The sequence below is a fragment of the Sturnira hondurensis genome, unplaced genomic scaffold, assembly GCF_014824575.4.
Source record: "Sturnira hondurensis isolate 20B ecotype Veracruz unplaced genomic scaffold, ASM1482457v3 Scaffold0008196, whole genome shotgun sequence".
NCBI classification, from domain to species: domain Eukaryota; kingdom Metazoa; phylum Chordata; class Mammalia; order Chiroptera; family Phyllostomidae; genus Sturnira; species Sturnira hondurensis.
This window is the reverse complement of record NW_028080827.1, coordinates 1,086,481-1,102,845: the sequence shown is the minus strand read 5'-3', so window position 1 is coordinate 1,102,845 and position 16,365 is coordinate 1,086,481. Positions and strand designations below refer to the sequence as shown.

Here is a 16,365-nt window from a genome sequence, read left to right as displayed (position 1 = left end):
TCCACTCCGCTCTTTAAAAAGTTCCTACATGGCACCCACAGTGCCTGAGCCACTGTCCAGCTCTCCACATACTCTACTTACCCATAAAGTGAAAAGTCTTTTTCTTGGTGAAGGCTGGCCACAGCTTGCCCATGCCTCCAGCAGTTTTAGAAGCTAGAATTTCTCTCTTGGGCTCTTCTGGTTGGCACTGCAGCTATGGATGTGATGCTTGCTGCGTTTGTGCAGCCTGAGTCTCCCAGACTCCATGTATCCTCCCAAGTTTCTCCCAGTTAGGGTTAAGGCTTCCCTGTGCAGTACCAGAGCCCCACCCCTTCGCAAGAGGCGGAAGCTACTAAGCTGCATTTTTGTACCTCTGTTCTCTCCCTTGCTACTGGCACCTTGTACAGGGTGTTTCCCCTTCAACTTATAAAATGTCTTACTGGGCAGTACAAAGCTTCTATATTCCTTTGCCTCAAAAATTCATATTAGCTAAGATTCCACTGGTTTTTCAGGTCACTTGTTGGAAGATCAGCTGAAAATCCATGCTGGGGGCACAAGCAAGTGGGCTCATCTTCTACCTACTTGGCCGCCATCTTCACTACCTGTTTTTATTCTCTCCTTTAATTTTAAATGATAGCCTTGCTGGGTAAAGAAACCTTGGTTGTAGTTCCTTGCTTTTAATTACTTTGACTATTTTATGCCAATCCCTTCTGGACTGCAAAGTTTGGGTTCAGAAATCAGCTGAGAGTCTTATGGGAGCTGCCTTGCAGGTAACTGTCTTTCTCTTGAGGCTTTTGAGATTCTCTCTTTGTTTTTTTACCTTTGTCATTTTAATTATGATGTGTCTTGGTGTGGGTATCTTCGAGTCCATCTTGTTTGGGACTCTGTATTTCCTGGACTTGTGTGTCGTTTTTCTTCATCAGGTTAGGGAAGTTTTAGGTCATTATTTCTTCAAATAGGTTCTCAATCCCTTGCTCTCTCTTTCTTCCTTCTGGTACCCATATGATGCGGATGTTGTTATGTTTCATGTGGTCCCAAAGGTCCCTTAAACTATCCTCACTTTTTAAATTCTTTTTTCTTTTTTGCTGCTCTGGTTGGGTGTTTTTCTTCTACCATATCTTCCAAATTGCTGATTCAATCCTCTGCTTCATCTAAGCTACAGTTTATTCCTTCCAGTATATTCTTTATTTCAGATCCTGCATTCATCATTTCTAATTGGCCCTTTCTTATGGTTTGTGTTTTTTTTCATGCTGTTGAGCATCCTTGTAATCATTATTTTGAACTGTATCTTAATAAATTGCTTGCCTCCATTTCATGTAGCTTTTTTTCTGGAAAATTCTCTTGTTTTTTTATTTTTTAATTTGGAGCCTGTTTCTTTGTCTCCCTGTTTGGGCTGCCTCTTTGTTTTTGTTTCTATGTATTATGCGATCTGCTAGGACTCCCGGTCCTGGTAGGGTGGCCTTATGTACTAGGTGTCCTGTGGGACCCAGCAGCACAGTCTAGCAGATCACCTGAGCAGGGTGCTCTAAGAATATCTATTGTTGTCTGAGGCTCACTACTGGGTGTGTTGGTTGTGGGCCTCTTTGGAGCAATTCTGGTACAGGATGCTGCCTGTGACTGGCCCTGGAGCTGCCAGTGATCCACAGCTTGTGGCTCTCTATACTGGGCCTTGATGTGTACAGAAGAGACCAGGTTGCACACCAAGGCTGGCTTTTACCAGCACTGGGCCTGGGGGCAGGTCAGCACAAGTCTCAGAGCACCAGAGATCCACCTCTACCTGCAGGCTACCTGTTAGGTTTAGTCACGGAAAGAGCCTCTGGCTGTACTCCTCATCAGGGTTTAAACTCACAGGGTGTGGTCAAAGGGATTTCCTCAGGTGGGCTGTTGCTTCCCCCAAGGCTGATGCCTCAGGGGAAGTAGTGCTCTGCCAAAGAAGGGTGGCTTCTGCAGTGCAGGGAATGTCTGAGCGAAAAGATCCTGGCAGTTGACTAACCCCAGACTCTTCACACGGTTCTAGTCTACATAGTCCTCTCTCTACCAGAGCCCAAAGTGAGTGGCTGTGAACAGAATTTTGTGTATTGGATTGGCCCTAATTTAAGAAGGTAGCTGCAACTCTAGCTGTCTCTTTCTGGTAGAAGGAAACTCCACTGCTTTTCACAACCAGGTATCATGTGGGTGTGTTTCCTCGTTCTGGTGCTGTAGGCTAGGAGCCTGGTTTAGACCCAACACTTCTCGGGGGAACGCCCTGCCCCCATAGCTGAGCTGTCCCTCCATGGGATCCTGGCCAGCACTCTTGTACCTCTACACTTCCTACCAGTCTCGATGTGGCTTCTTCTGTAAGTCCTTGGTTATAAGCCTTCTCTCCAGCTAGTCTTCAGTTGGTTATTCAGGATGATTTTTCAATAATTTAGTTGTAATTCCAGTTTGGTCCTGGGAGGAGGTTAGTGTAGCTTTTACCTAATTCACCACTATCTTGGATCTCCCCGTAGGGTAGCTCTTGATATAGTTGAATGTCTTTTGTTCTAGTTATTTTCTCCATACTTTTTCAACCTTTCCATATTATATTTCATTCATCTAACAAGCATTTGTTGAGCTCCTACCTCTCAACAGCCTGTAAGTGCTAAGGATACAACCAGAAACATTTGTGTATCTGTATACTGCTTTTTTCACTTAGTAATTATAAGAATTTTCCTGTATTCCTAGAGACAATCACCCTTTTATGTTTACATAATATTTAATTGTATGGATATACCCTTATTTAATTTACAGTTCTCTTATTTTTTAACATTAAGACTGTTTTCATTTTTTCTCCTATAAATAATAGTCTGGAATATATGTGAACATGAAATTTTTGTCTTTGTTTCAGATTATTTATTTAGTACAGATAGTTTCTGGATATGAAATTACCGGGTCAAAAGTTATACACATTTTAAAGGTTCTTGCTATAAGACCAGACTGCTCTCCAGGGAGTTTGTGTCATTTTATCCATAAGTCCCAGCTATTCTATATACCCTGACCAAGTCTATGATTGAGGATGATTACTTTCTAAAATCATTGCTGTTTCGATAGGTGATATATGGCATCTAATTATTTTGATGTGCATTTCTTTATTGCACATTTTATGTGTCAGATGATTATTATTTCTCCTTTGTAAATGGTTATTTCTTTTGTCTGTTTATCTGTTGTAGTCAGTATTTGGGGCATAGTTTTGTATGAGCTCTTCATTTTAGACATTAATCCTGAGGTTGTTATCTGTTAATTTTCCCTCCTAGTTCATTACTACTTTTCAATTTCTTAATAGAAGTTTTTATTTTTACCTAGACAAATCTTTCATATTTCTTTTTGTGATTTTTTTATTGCTTTTAAATTTAGAAAATCCTTCTTACTGTGGGTAGACTTAAAAATTAATTTTCTTCCTCAGAATTATATGTAATTCTTAACTTATGTTAAGGAGAAAAACAGGAGCGGGGGTGGATGGGGCAGGGGAGAGCAACAGGGGAAAATTGGGACAACTGTAATAGAACAACAATAAAACATTTTTAAAGGAGGAAACCATACTTTTTTATTTTCCAGATCCTAAGCTGATCTTCCAGGCTAGCCTTGCAAATGCTCAAATATTGATTCCCAGCAACCAGGCCAGTGTGAGCAGTATGCTGTTGGAAGGGCACACGCTCCTGGCTCTTGCCACCACAATGTATGCGCCTGGCGGTGTCAGCCTGGTATGGACAGCACCTTTACCTGTAATGGCAAACTAGGACTGATTTTAGATTCAGCAGAAATACCTATGGGTTTCCTAGAAACCAGTTGGTATTAAAATATAACCACTTATAAGTATTTCATTAAAGAGTGTAAACCAAGGTGAATTTAAAATTTTTATATCATATCCTCTTAAATTGAAAGGGACCCTAAGTGTTGTATAGATATTATTTTTCACTGTTACTTGTTTTCTAACGCTCCAGGTTTATTTTCAAGACAGAATCAGAATCTTATTATTTCTGGGAGTAAGTGCACCTTAGACCTTTGGCTTAGGAATGATTTTGTACTGTTTGTCTTGTTAAAGAGGTAAAAAAGACGTTATGATTTTTAGCTGCTTGTGTAAACTCTTTTGAGGGACCCAGTGGAAATTTGCCCATTTCTGCTTTTTTGAAAGTTATAGCGTGCCTGTTTAGAGGAAACTTAAGAATTCTTTTAAACATTTAATCTTCAAAAGTTTCTTACTGATTATAGCTTAATACCAGCTCTTTTAGATTGTTGCAATATACCTAACTTAGTTATTTATTCCTCTGTTCTTAATCACTTCTCAGAAATTAGTCATAAAGTAACAGAGCTGAGGAAGAGTTATGTAGTCTAGTAGTTATTTTTCTTTTAAAATATTTACTATTTGATACCTTATTCAATATTTAAGTATTTTAAATGTTATAGTACCAGTCTTGTTTCAAACAGCTTTCCCACACACAGTTTGAAAACCACTGATTTGGGTTAAATTCCTAATTTTGTAGATGAGGAAACTGAGGCCTGATTTTAAATATCTAGCTACAGGTCACACAGGTGTTTGTCTTAGAATCAGAACTATCGGCTTCTAACTCTTTGTCCAGTGCTGTTTTCACTACCATGCATTCTCTCAAACTAACCTTGTTTCACAAGGGTCTTGTGAAGAAAGGACATAAACTCAGAGAAGACAAAAACATGACTTACACCATGTTATCTCTTGTTTAGGTTGTCCAGAATGAAGAAAATGAGAACTGTTTGAAGAAAGTGGATCCCCAGCTACTGAAGATGGCATTAACTCCTTATCCCAAGCTAAAGACTGCTCTCTTCCCACAGTACACTGCTCCTAGTGTCCTGCCACCTGACATTACACTCTACCACCTGATGCAGGTACAGTATTTATTTCAGTGGCTGGTATTTAGGGATATCACTCAAGGTTCAGCCAGGAAAACAGAAACTACTCTGGGTCTTGCAAATGGATAACAATTTAACATAGAGAGTTACTTATACAGAGTGTTAGAATGGAGAAACCAAACACTCGGTGCTGACACAATCCCAAAATTGACAAAGAACAAAGCCATCAACACCTGTAGGGCTGCAAGGACACTTAAAGAAAGTGGTGTTATGAGAACCTAGAAGCTGGAGCAATCTCTGAGAGTTAAACTCAAAGCCAGGCTGCCTGACAGGAGCTGGGAACACAGGGTAAGGCTAAAAACTTGGAGGAGATGCCCCAGAAAACAAAGTGGAAAAATATGTTGGTTTCTCCCCTCTTCCCACCTCTTGTGTTGTCTGTGGTGGCTAACCCTATCTGCTAGCCAAAGGGCAAGTGGGCTCGGGAAATAACAGTTTTCTGTAATACAGGGAGAGCAGGGGAAGTGTGGAAATAGATCCGACCTCACCTAATTGACCTTCATATTTATCCGCTGCTTTCATCAAAAGCTCGATTCTACCACTGATAATTTGTCTCTTCTCAGTGAGTACTACTGCTTATTTAAATCAATACTTCTTAACCTTTCTAGGACAAATACCTGAGTATGAGGGAGCTATGAATCTCTCTAACCAGAAAAATCGTACAGATGCATGTAATTTTGCTTACATTTCAAAGGAATTCACAGATTCCCTGAAATCTATTTAGGGTCCCTCATTTAAAAACACCTTCTTTTGCTCATTTCTCATTTCAAAGGACTTTTGCCTTTTCTTCCTCTGGGTACAAATATTCCCATGTCTTCAATTCAAAATAAGCTGTATAATCCTATGAAGATTTGAAATCTCTCTTATTTTAAGGTGAAGAATTGTTGGGGTATAGACTTGCTACGCAACACTGGTACCCAGGCAGGTGCCAGTCCATGAGTTACTTGTTGCTGAGATGAGATTAGGATATTTCACCAGAGTATAAATTAGTGTCACTAAGCATGTTGTGTAGTTCAGCAGGCTTTTCTTTTTCTTTTTTTAACAAGAATTTCTTAAAGAAGGAAGCAGTAAGTGTATTTATATTTATCACAGGCTTCTTATCTCCTTGTAGATCAACACTTTGAGTAGCAGTGATATAAACTATATATAAGTGGATTATGTAAAAACAATTGTTCTACCTAAAATAGATTCAATCAGCCTAAAACAAAAGTGGTTTTAGATTGTTCTTTGTTCTGTTTTCAATTTGGCTGCAGTTTTTTAGTCCTGTCATTGTTGCAGAGCAGCAGCTGGGTCCCGCTGCCCAGTGCCACACTTCAGGCAAGATTCCAGAGGCAAAGGTTTAGTGATAAAGAGGAGTCTATGTAAAAGCTTCACAACCTTGGAATCACAGCTTTCTACATGCCTTAGTCACTTAAGCCTATCTATTAAGGCTAAACTCTTAACACCTGAATTCTGTCATCCCCATGTTAGTTTTTAATTATTTTACTTGTATAGTATTAGTTTACAAACTAAAACAACATAAGATACAAAAGCTACATAACAGAAGAATGGCAGGCTTCTGCCTCAGAACTCATCACCTAAGGAACCTTGCCACCCTTTGCCAGGCCAGCCTGATCCTGGGCTGCGCCCCGAGTTCTTTCTCATCTAAAACACTGTCCGTTGGGAAATGCAGGCAGCTGCAGCACAATCATGCAAGCATCCTCGAGGAGGAGAGCCAGCCCTCTTTCTATCCCACTCTCTGGATGCATTCGGCTTCTCAGCCAATCCTGTCCTAGGCCGCTTACCATTTCTTCCAGCAACTTCCTCCTATAGTCCCTTCCTACTCCTCCCCAGTGATCAGATCTCTCTATTATTATTCCAGGACAAGTATTCCTTAATAGACCACAAATTCTCCCTTGACTTAAAATCAAAGCTGCTCTTTACTTAGCTAGCCAAAGCTTGACTTAATTGTTCTATTTTCTCTATATCACTCCAACCATATGTTTATAGTCTTTGCTAAACCTTTGGCCTAGACAAATTTCAAACAGCCACTGCTTCCTGCTCTTATAAGAAAGTTTTTTTGACTAACTTGACCTTAGTGGACTTTTTTCTTTGTTGTGGATGATTTTTTTAACCCCCTTTTTTAGCTTTTGATCTGATTTTCTTATTCTTTTTCTTTCCTGACATGCTTTAGATCACCTTGTCATGTTCATTGCTTAAAATTTTCTACCTTCCTAGTCCTCTAGCCTTTTGGTTCCAAAAGCATTTCTAAAACCCATTTTACATTATAATTAATGCTGCTTCTACCAAAAGAGGGTGCACTTTGCAGACGTAATTTGACATGAAGAGAGTCTTTAAAAAGAGCATTGCCAGTTCTATTTTTATTAACATAGAAAAGTGTCTCATACATTTTTTTAGTCACATTCAAAGAATATATGCCAGAAAGATTTTTAATTGCCCTGGAGAAGGGAAACAGACTACCTATGAAGTCCTTTCATATAATTTTGTTTACTTATTTTAGCATCAGTTAACTTTTTTGTTTTCTTTAAGACAGAGGTATCAAACTCATTTTCACTGGGAGCCATCCCAGTGAGTATCTGGGAACTCCTTTTCTTGCAGTTACCTTCAAGGGCTGAATGTAATTTTAGGACTGTGTAAATGTAACTTGTCCCTAACTAGGGGCAAGGAAGGTGGCTGGCCGGATTCAGCCTGTGGGCTTTGTGTTTGCCACCTGTGCTTTAAGAGGCCTCAGTGAGAGAGGGCCTCCACCCCCTAGGAGGGAAGGAAAGGTCCCTATTAAGCCATCCCTGAGGCTCACATGGGAGTTAATAATGAAGAAAAGGTGGTTAGCAGACATTCAGTTAGTCTCAACATTAATTTCTTCTTGTGGGGTTCCTTTAAAATTTTTCCAATCAGTTCAGTATCTGATTCATTAACTTCTAAATACATTTCACCCTTCTGGAAAATGGTTATGTGGGCATCATTGGTTTAAAGAAAATCTTGTTCTATCAGGTGAATTGGGGCAGATTCAATTAGCAAAAATATATATTGTCCTATAATATTTCCTAGTTGGAAGGGAAGAGATTCTGATTTAAAAACAGGCATTGGTTGATTAGATATTCCTACCATTTGTACAGAAGTTTTACTCTAAGGGGAAAGGCAGCTTCATTGGGTGTGATTAGGAACAAATAAAGTAGTCCCAGTATCTACAAGGGCCTAAGTAATTTTTCTTCTTTGAATTTCTCCTATACTATTAGTAAGGAGAAGGGGAAATGCCCTCTCATAGTCCTGGTAGCAACCCTGTGTTTGTTTTTGTTTCTTTTCTCTTTCTAAATCCCATTTCAGTTGTCTATAACTCTTCCTAAGGTGAACTGGCTTTCTACAATAAAAACAGCCTCCTATACAGAAGTTTCCCATCAAATTCTTTTTTTTTCTATAATCAAAACGTATTTTAATTAAACTTGCTCGGGTGACATAAGTTAAAAAGATTATATAGTTTTCAAGTACACATTTCTATAATACGTTGTCCGTATATTGCAGTATGCCCACCACCCAAAGTCAAGTAAGTCATCTTCTGTCTCTATATATTTGACCCCTTTACTGTTTGTTATCTTTATCTCCCTGTCCTGTAACCACCATGCTGTTGTTTATGTCTGTGAGGTTTTTTAAAATATATTTTATTGATTATGCCATTACAGTTGTCCCATTCCCTCCCTTAATTCCCCTCTACCCTGCACACCCCTCCCCCACCACTCCCCCCCTTTCATTCATGTCCATGTGTTACAAGTTCTTTAGATTCTGTATTTCCCATAGTATTCCTGCCCTTCCCCCTGTCTATTTTCTACCTACCCTCTATGCTACTTATTCTCTGTACCTTCTCCCCCCCTTCTCCTTCTCCTCCTCCCACTCCCCTGTTGCTAACCTTCCATGTGATCTCCATTTTTATGTTTCCGCTCCCGATCTAGCTGTCCTCTTAGTTTGCTTTTGTTTTAGGGGTGGTTGTTAATAACTGTGAGTTTGCTGTTCATTCACTGTTCATAATTTTTATCTTCTTTTTCTTAGATAAGTCCCTTTAACATTTCATATAATAAGGGCTTGGTGATGATGAACTCTTTGAACTTGACCTTATCTGAGAAGCACTTTATCTGCCCTTCTATTCTAAATGAAATCTTTGCTGGATAGAGCAATCTTGGATGTAGCTCCTTGCCTTTCATGACTTGGAATACTTCTTTCCAGCCCCTTCTTGTCTGTAAGGTCTCTTTTGAGAAATCAGCTGAGAGTCTGATGGGAAGTCCTTTGTAGGTGACTGTCCCCTTATCTCTTGCTGGTTTTAGGATTCTCTCCTTCATTTTGGTCTTGGCTAATGTAATTATGATGTGCCTTGGTGTGTTCCTTCTTGGGTCCAGCTTCTTTGGCACTCTCTGAGCTTCCTGGATTTCCTGGAAGTCTATTTCCTTTGCCAGACTGGGGAAGTTCTCCTTTATTGTTTGTTCAAATAAGTTTTCCACTTGTTGCTCTTCCTTTTCTCCTGATACCCCTATAATTCGGATGTTGGAATGTTTAAAGATGTCCTGGAGGTTCCTAGGCCTCTCCTCATTTTTTTGAATTCTTGTTTCTTCATTCTTTTCTGTTTAGTTGTTTCTTTCTTCCTTCTGGTCCACTGCCTTGATTTGAGTCCCAGTTTCCTTTCCATCACTATTGGTTTCCTGTGCATTTCCCTTCATTTCAATCAGTTTAGCCTCCATATGTTCCTCTAATTTGTGGCTAAAATCAACCAGTTCTGTGAGCATCCCGATCACCAGAGTTTTGAATTGTGCATCTGATAGGTTGGCTATTTCTTATTTCTTGGTCACTTAGAGTTATCGGCCCTGGGGCTTTGAGCTGTTCTTCTTGAGCCATATTTTGGTCTGTTCGCGCCTGTTATGTATGAGGAGTGGAGCCCTAGGTGTTCACCAGGGCGGGGCAACTCAGTTGCTGGGTTGTGACTCTGTATGTGGGGGCGGGGTCAGAGAGGGAAAAAAAATGGTGCTCCACTCCATTCTCTCTCAGATTTCTGTCCCCTCTGTGGCTTGCCACAAGCAAATTGGGCCCCTCTGGTGCTGGTTCCCAGGTATGTGGGCCCGTGTACTCTCGAGGACCCTGTGGGTCTCTCCAATGAACTCTGAGCCTGGGAGCTTCTCCTCGCTCCTCGACCCCAAGAAAGTCTTTCCAGTTGGTGCTTTCAGGCTCTAATTCCCGAAGCTGAGGCCCTAGCCTGAGTTGTCTGTCTCACTGTTCGCTCCTTTGCTTGGTTTATCTGCACGTGAATGTGTGACCACAGTCAGCCAGCCACCCTGCACCCTCACTGGTTCCACCCGTCGCCACCCCACGTTTGGGATCCACCAACCGCCTCTGCCTCTGCTCCTAGGTCAGTTGGACGGAATGATCTTTCCAGCCTGACCCCGCTCTGCTGCTGACTCTGCCGCTGACTCCGCCCCTCTTACTGGTCTGGCTGAGTGGTTCGTTGTTGTCGGACCTCTGTACAGTTCAATTTTCACTGTTTTGGCTGCGTTTTTGTTTCTAAAACTTAGCTATCTTTAAATTTAGTTGTGGGAGGGGGCACAGTGTTTCTACCTACACCTCCATCTTGGCCGGAAGTCCCCCCATCAAATTCTATTTAGTAATTTTGTTGCTTTGCTCCCAGAAACCAATAGGTATACTAATTGGAATAGGTCAGAATAGTCAGGATCACATGTTCTAACAGTTAAATTAAAATTTTTCATGCCCTGGCCAGTGTGGCTCATTTGGTTGGAGTGTAGTTCCATAAACTGAAAATTTGCAAGTTTGATTCCTGATCAGGGCACATGCCTAGGTTGTGGGTTCAGTCTCTGGTCTGGGTGCATACAAGAGGCAACCAATTGATTTCTTTCTCTCCCTTTCCTTTCTCCCTCCCTCCCCACCTCCCCCATCTCTAAAATCAATGAGCGTGTCCTCAGGTGAGGATAAAATAAATAAACAAAATAAATAAATTCCTTTGTGAACCCATCAGGGTTCTGGAGAAAGTCAGGGAAGTCTTCAGGTTGATTCCTTAATTCTGTACCATCACTGGTTCCCCTCTCCCTGGGACTGCCCTTTCTGGTTTTCTATTGTGAGTATTCCCTAGGTCAGTAGGCAGCTGTAGTGGAGGAGTTGAGAAGAGAAAGAAGAGGGAAAAGGAAAGGAAAGTAAGTCCCGATGACGATGTGTAAAGGGTACAGGAGGGCAGTTGGAGAAGAGGGGAGAGTGTTGGCATTGAGAGCTTCAGGAGCCTCCCTGAGTTCAGAGACAGGCTCTAAAAGTTCTTATTAATTTCTTATAGAAAAGAGAATTTGTCTGTGCTCCTCATAGAAGCTTCTAATTTCTAGCCAAGATAAGCTTCCCATTTATCCAGTTTAATTTTAGAGCCGGCTTTTTCTAATTTTGCATACAAAAAATTTAATTTAGGTGTCAGGAGTTCCATTTTTGCCATCTTAAGTTGATATCACTTCTAGGTGAATCGTCCCATTTATGTAAGTACTTGCAATTAAAGGCTTCCTATTTATTGTGTATCTGCAAGAGTATTAATGGGGGCTGGGAGCTAGAAGTTGTGGGCCTTGGAAGCACAATTTCCCATGTTAATTTTAGTTTTATTTTGGGGCCTGTGTAGCCTGAATAGATTTCTAAGAATGTTGTAGCTGGCCCTGGCTGGTGTAGCTTAGTGGATTGAGCGTGGGCCTGCAAACCAGATGATCGCGGTTTGATTCCCAGTCAGGGCACATGCCTGGGTTGCAGGCCAGTTCCCAGCAGGGGACTCACGAGAGGCAACCATACATTGATATTTCTCTCCTTCCCACCTTCCCTTCCTTGCTAAAAAAAAGATAAATAAATTAAAAAAAAAAGAATGTTGTAGCTGGTTGAAGTGTGCTGCTTATTGGCTGAGCTCCATTCTGAGGGCTCTTAGAATCAATTAACTTTTAACTCCAATTTGACTTTTTCCCTTTTACAGTCATTATTGCCCTTTGATCCTAGCAGATTGTTTGGCTGGCAGTCTGCCAACACACTGGCTATAGGAGGTAAGTCATTATTGGTACTTCTTGCTTTGGAAGCATTTCAGCAGTGCTGATCCATAGGAGTTGATTTATGTTAAGCCAATCCAGTTTTTTTCACTGCTTTCTATTAAATAAAAATAAATAAATGAAGGTGTATTCCAGTAAATTGAAAACATATTGTGAGTTGAAAGCCATTGTATTAAGTCACTAGTGCTGTACATGCTGGAAAATGTGTACCTGTCTGTTTATATTTTTCCCCCAAATCCCTTTGTTAGTGATATAGTATTATAAAGGTTAAGCGCATGAATGTTGTGGCATTAGATAAATCCTGGCTCTGCCATGTAACAGCTGTAAGGACCCTGGGCAAGTGATTGAACCTCTCTTCATTCCATGTAAAAGAAGCTTAATAATAGTGGCCATCTCACATGTTACACTGAGAATGAAAGGAGACAGGGCACTTAATAAGCTCTCACAGTTTCTGGCACATGGTCAGCACCAGATAACACACACATTGCCTTCCTCACTAGACCATAAAAATTTGTGTGTGTGTGTGTGTGCCTTTTTTAAAGTATAGTTAACATTCATATGCCATTCTTAAACTGCTTTTTCTTTTTGTTTCTTTTTTTTTTTGCATTTAGAGTTAGCCTTTAATATCATGTTACCTATGGTGCCTCCACCTAAACTATTCTAAAGCTGGCTTCAAATTAGTATTTAGCACATGATATATAACCCATATTTATTGACATACATAAACATGAATATTCTAATGTGTCAGTTTTACAAATTCAGATTTCAGTATATTGAATTTACCTGAAATATAAATTTCCCATAGCCCACTGCAGGCCTATAAGAGATGTCCAATAACTATTTGTTGAGTGCTGAATAAAGTAGTGCTTATTGCATTGTCAAATGAAAACAGTTGTTCTAATCTCAGTGAAGTTAGTAGCGAGTAGAAAGAATCCTCTGTCCTGCTCTTAGCATACAACACCATCCCTTAGCCAAGGTCATGACCTCTGTTTAGGAGACTGAGCACTCTGGTAGGTAGGTAGATACATACCAGGGAAACAGGAAATTGAAGGTGTGCATGTTCCCTGCCTGGTTTTCAGACCTTTAAAATATATTTGAACAAATAAAGCACAAAGTAAATGAAACAGTAATACAGATTCATAAATTGTAGAAGTGTATTTAATTAGAACATTTACTAACTTTTTTATGTGATTTACCACTGAAAGGGAATGTAAAGAAACTGCATGATGACTTTGCTTCTGTGGCAGGCCAGAGAAAAAATTTTCCCTTCAGGTAGAATTTTCTCTTACATGCAATCTCCACACTAGATCCCAATTGCTAAAAAATCAGGGTCTTATTTGAGTAAAAAACCTAAGTTTACTCATTTGGCACCTGAAAGTACCATACACTTGACATGTATTTGGCAAATATTTAATGAATAAGTAGTTTTATGTGGAATTATAAGTTAACAAAATTACTGTGATCTCAGAAACATACAGATAAGGCATGTAATGTGACAACTTTTAATCTTAAAGGGGGTGTACTTTTAAGTAATAGCTTATAAGATGACAAGACACCATTGAGGTTTTCATCTTTTTTTATAGGAGCCAAGTCACAATATTAAATTTATTTGGAATTCCATAAGAGGATAAAACTTTATTTCAGAAATAGGCTTTGAGCTATTTCTGAAATAGCTGGTGGATTGAGCTCAGTGGATTGAGCGTGGGCCTGACAACCAAACAGCCTTGGTTCGATTCCCAGTCAGGGCACATGCCTGGGTTGCAGGCCAGTTCCCAGCAGGGGACACATGAGAGGCAACCATACATTGATATTTCTCTCTCCTTCCCTTCCCCTTTAAAGATAAATAAATAAATTTTTTTTAAAAAGAAATAAGGGTTGAACTTTGAAAATGAGAACACATTCACTGTTTTCCAGAATTGGTTCCTTTAATAGTTCAGAATGTTATCTCTCTTTATTCTTAAAATAGGTAGCAAGTGGTTAAGAGACAAATATTAGAGCTTGACAGGAGTGGTTATTTCATATTAACTTCTCACATCTAGATATCTTCTGACTTTAGATTTCTCTAAGAGTAGAAAAGAAAAATTTTGGCTATTTTCATGGGCATAGAGGAGCTTTAAACTGAGTCACTCAACTGGTCTTGGAAAGGTGGTACCAACATGTAGATAATACGGTGCTCTATGCATACAGTATCAGGAAACACAGCTAGTGATAACTAAAGGAGGTACAGGAGGGTATTAATATGGAGAAAAAGATGTTCTTCTCGGGGTGTTTATTGGAGAATGGTACAGTAGGTTGGCCATGGTAAATAGAGGAGACACAAATATGTTAAGTAGGAATTTCATTGCATAACGAGCTGCATTAATGAGTTAAAAAAACATTTGGAAGAGATTTTGCAGCTAAAGGGTTGCTGCCATTGTGAAGTTAAATATAAAATTAAAGCATCTGAAATTACAGTAAGTTCAGTGGGGGAAAACACAATTTATAAATTGTCATGCCGCTTCTCCAGTACACATTTTTGCATAAAATGAGGACTATCTCTCCATATTAAAATAAAACTGTTATATTTTGGTGGTTCAGAGTGACACAATGGTACAAAACAACTATAGCAACCAGTTTTCTTGTACCATTGCAGACTTAAGATTTCCATGTGTAAGTCTACAATTAATCATGGTGAGGTACAGAGTATTAATATTGCTTCACTTTCCCTTCAGATGCATCCGGTCATCTCCCGCATTTCTCTAGCCCTGACCTGGTGAATAAATATGCTATAGTGGAACGTCTGAATTTTGCTTATTATTTATATCATGGGCGGCCATCGTTTGCATTTGGTACTTTTCTGGTCCAAGACTTAATTAAGAGCAAGACACCCAAACAGCTGTGAGTATGTAAAACATAGTTTGTAGTGTTTATAAAAAGCATATCGGTGTGTTTTACATGTGCCTTTAAAAAATGTACTGGAACATGTATACCCGAGTTAACAGTGATTATATTTGGATGGTGATTTTTTTTATTTGTGCATTTCTCTGTACCCCAAGTTTTTGACATTTGGTGTGTGTTACTTTTGTTAATAGGAAAAAAGATAAGTATATTTCAAAAGATAATAAATACATTTTAAAATCCTATTTTTAAAAAAATTATACAGGAGCTTGCTGGATGTTGCCATTAAGCCCAAGAGAGAATTCTATGAGTTGTGGATTCTTTTTATATATATATATTTTTAATAGATTATGCCATTACAGTTGTCCTATTCCCCCCCGTCATTCTCCTCCACCCTGCATACCCCCTTCCCCACATTTCTCCTCCTTTAGTTTATGTCCATGTGTCACAAGTTCTTTAGATTCTATATTTCCCATACTATTCTTGCCCTTCCCCCTGTCTATTTTCTACCTACCCTCTATGCTACTTATTCTCTGTACCTTCTCCCCCCTTCTCCTTCTCCTCCTCCCACTCCCCTGTTGCTAACCCTCCGTGTGATCTCCATTTCTATGGTTCTGCTCCTGATCTAGCTGTCCTCTTAGTTTGCTTTTGTTTTAGGGGTGGTTGTTAATAACTGTGAGTTTGCTGTCCTCTCACTGTTCATATTTTTCATCTTCTTTATCTTAGATAAGTCCCTTTAACATTTCATATAATAAGGGCTTGGTGATGATGAACTCCTTGAATTGGACCTTATCTGAGAAGCACTTTATCTGCCCTTCCATTCTAAATGAAAGTTTTGCTGGATAAAGCAATCTTGGCCGTAGGTCTTTGGATTTCATGGCTTGGAATACTTCTTTCCAGCCCCTTCTTGCCTGTAAGGTCTCTTTTGAGAAATCTGCTGACAGTCTGATGGGAAGTCCTTTGTAGATGACTGTCCCCTTATCCCTTGATGCTTCTAGGATTCTCTCCTTCATTTTGGTCTTGGCTAATGTAATTATGATGTGCCTTGGTGTGTTCCTTCTTGGGTCCAACTTCTTTGGCACTCTCTGAGCTTCCTAGATTTCCTGGAAGTCTATTTCCTTTGCCAGATTGAAGAAGTTCTCCTTTATTGTTTGTTCAAATTAGTTTTCCGCTGTCGCTCTTCCTCTTCTCCTTCTGGTACCCCTACAGTTCAGGTGTTGGAACATTTAAAGATATCGTGGAGGTTCTTAAGCCTCTCCTCATTTTTTGAATTCTTATTTCTTCCTTCTTTTCTGTTTAGTTGTTTCTTTCTTCCTTCCGGTCCACTGCCTTGATTTGATTTGTCCACTGCCCAGTTTCCTTTCCATCACTATTGGTTTCCTGTGCATTTGCCTTCATTTCAATTAGTTTAGCCTTCATTTGTCTCTAATTTGTGACGAAAATCAACCAGTTCTGTGAGCATCCTGATCACCAGAGTTTTGAACTGTGCATCTGATAGGTTGGCTATGTCTTGGTCACTGAAAAGTATTGACTCTGGGGCTTTGAGCTGTTCTTCTTC

General features: G+C 39.8%; 1 protein-coding gene across 1 annotated transcript in view; it reads left to right on the top strand.

Annotated features, from left to right (window-relative positions):
- SPG11 (SPG11 vesicle trafficking associated, spatacsin) overlaps positions 1-16,365 on the top strand; it is a 112,640-nt gene that overhangs the window by 64,587 nt on the left and 31,688 nt on the right. Inside the window, exons 18-21 of the mRNA XM_037054510.1 lie at positions 3,553-3,698; positions 4,696-4,857; positions 11,861-11,927; positions 14,642-14,807. Coding sequence (XP_036910405.1) covers positions 3,553-3,698; positions 4,696-4,857; positions 11,861-11,927; positions 14,642-14,807 — 541 coding nt within the window. The remainder of the gene's footprint in view (positions 1-3,552; positions 3,699-4,695; positions 4,858-11,860; positions 11,928-14,641; positions 14,808-16,365) is intronic.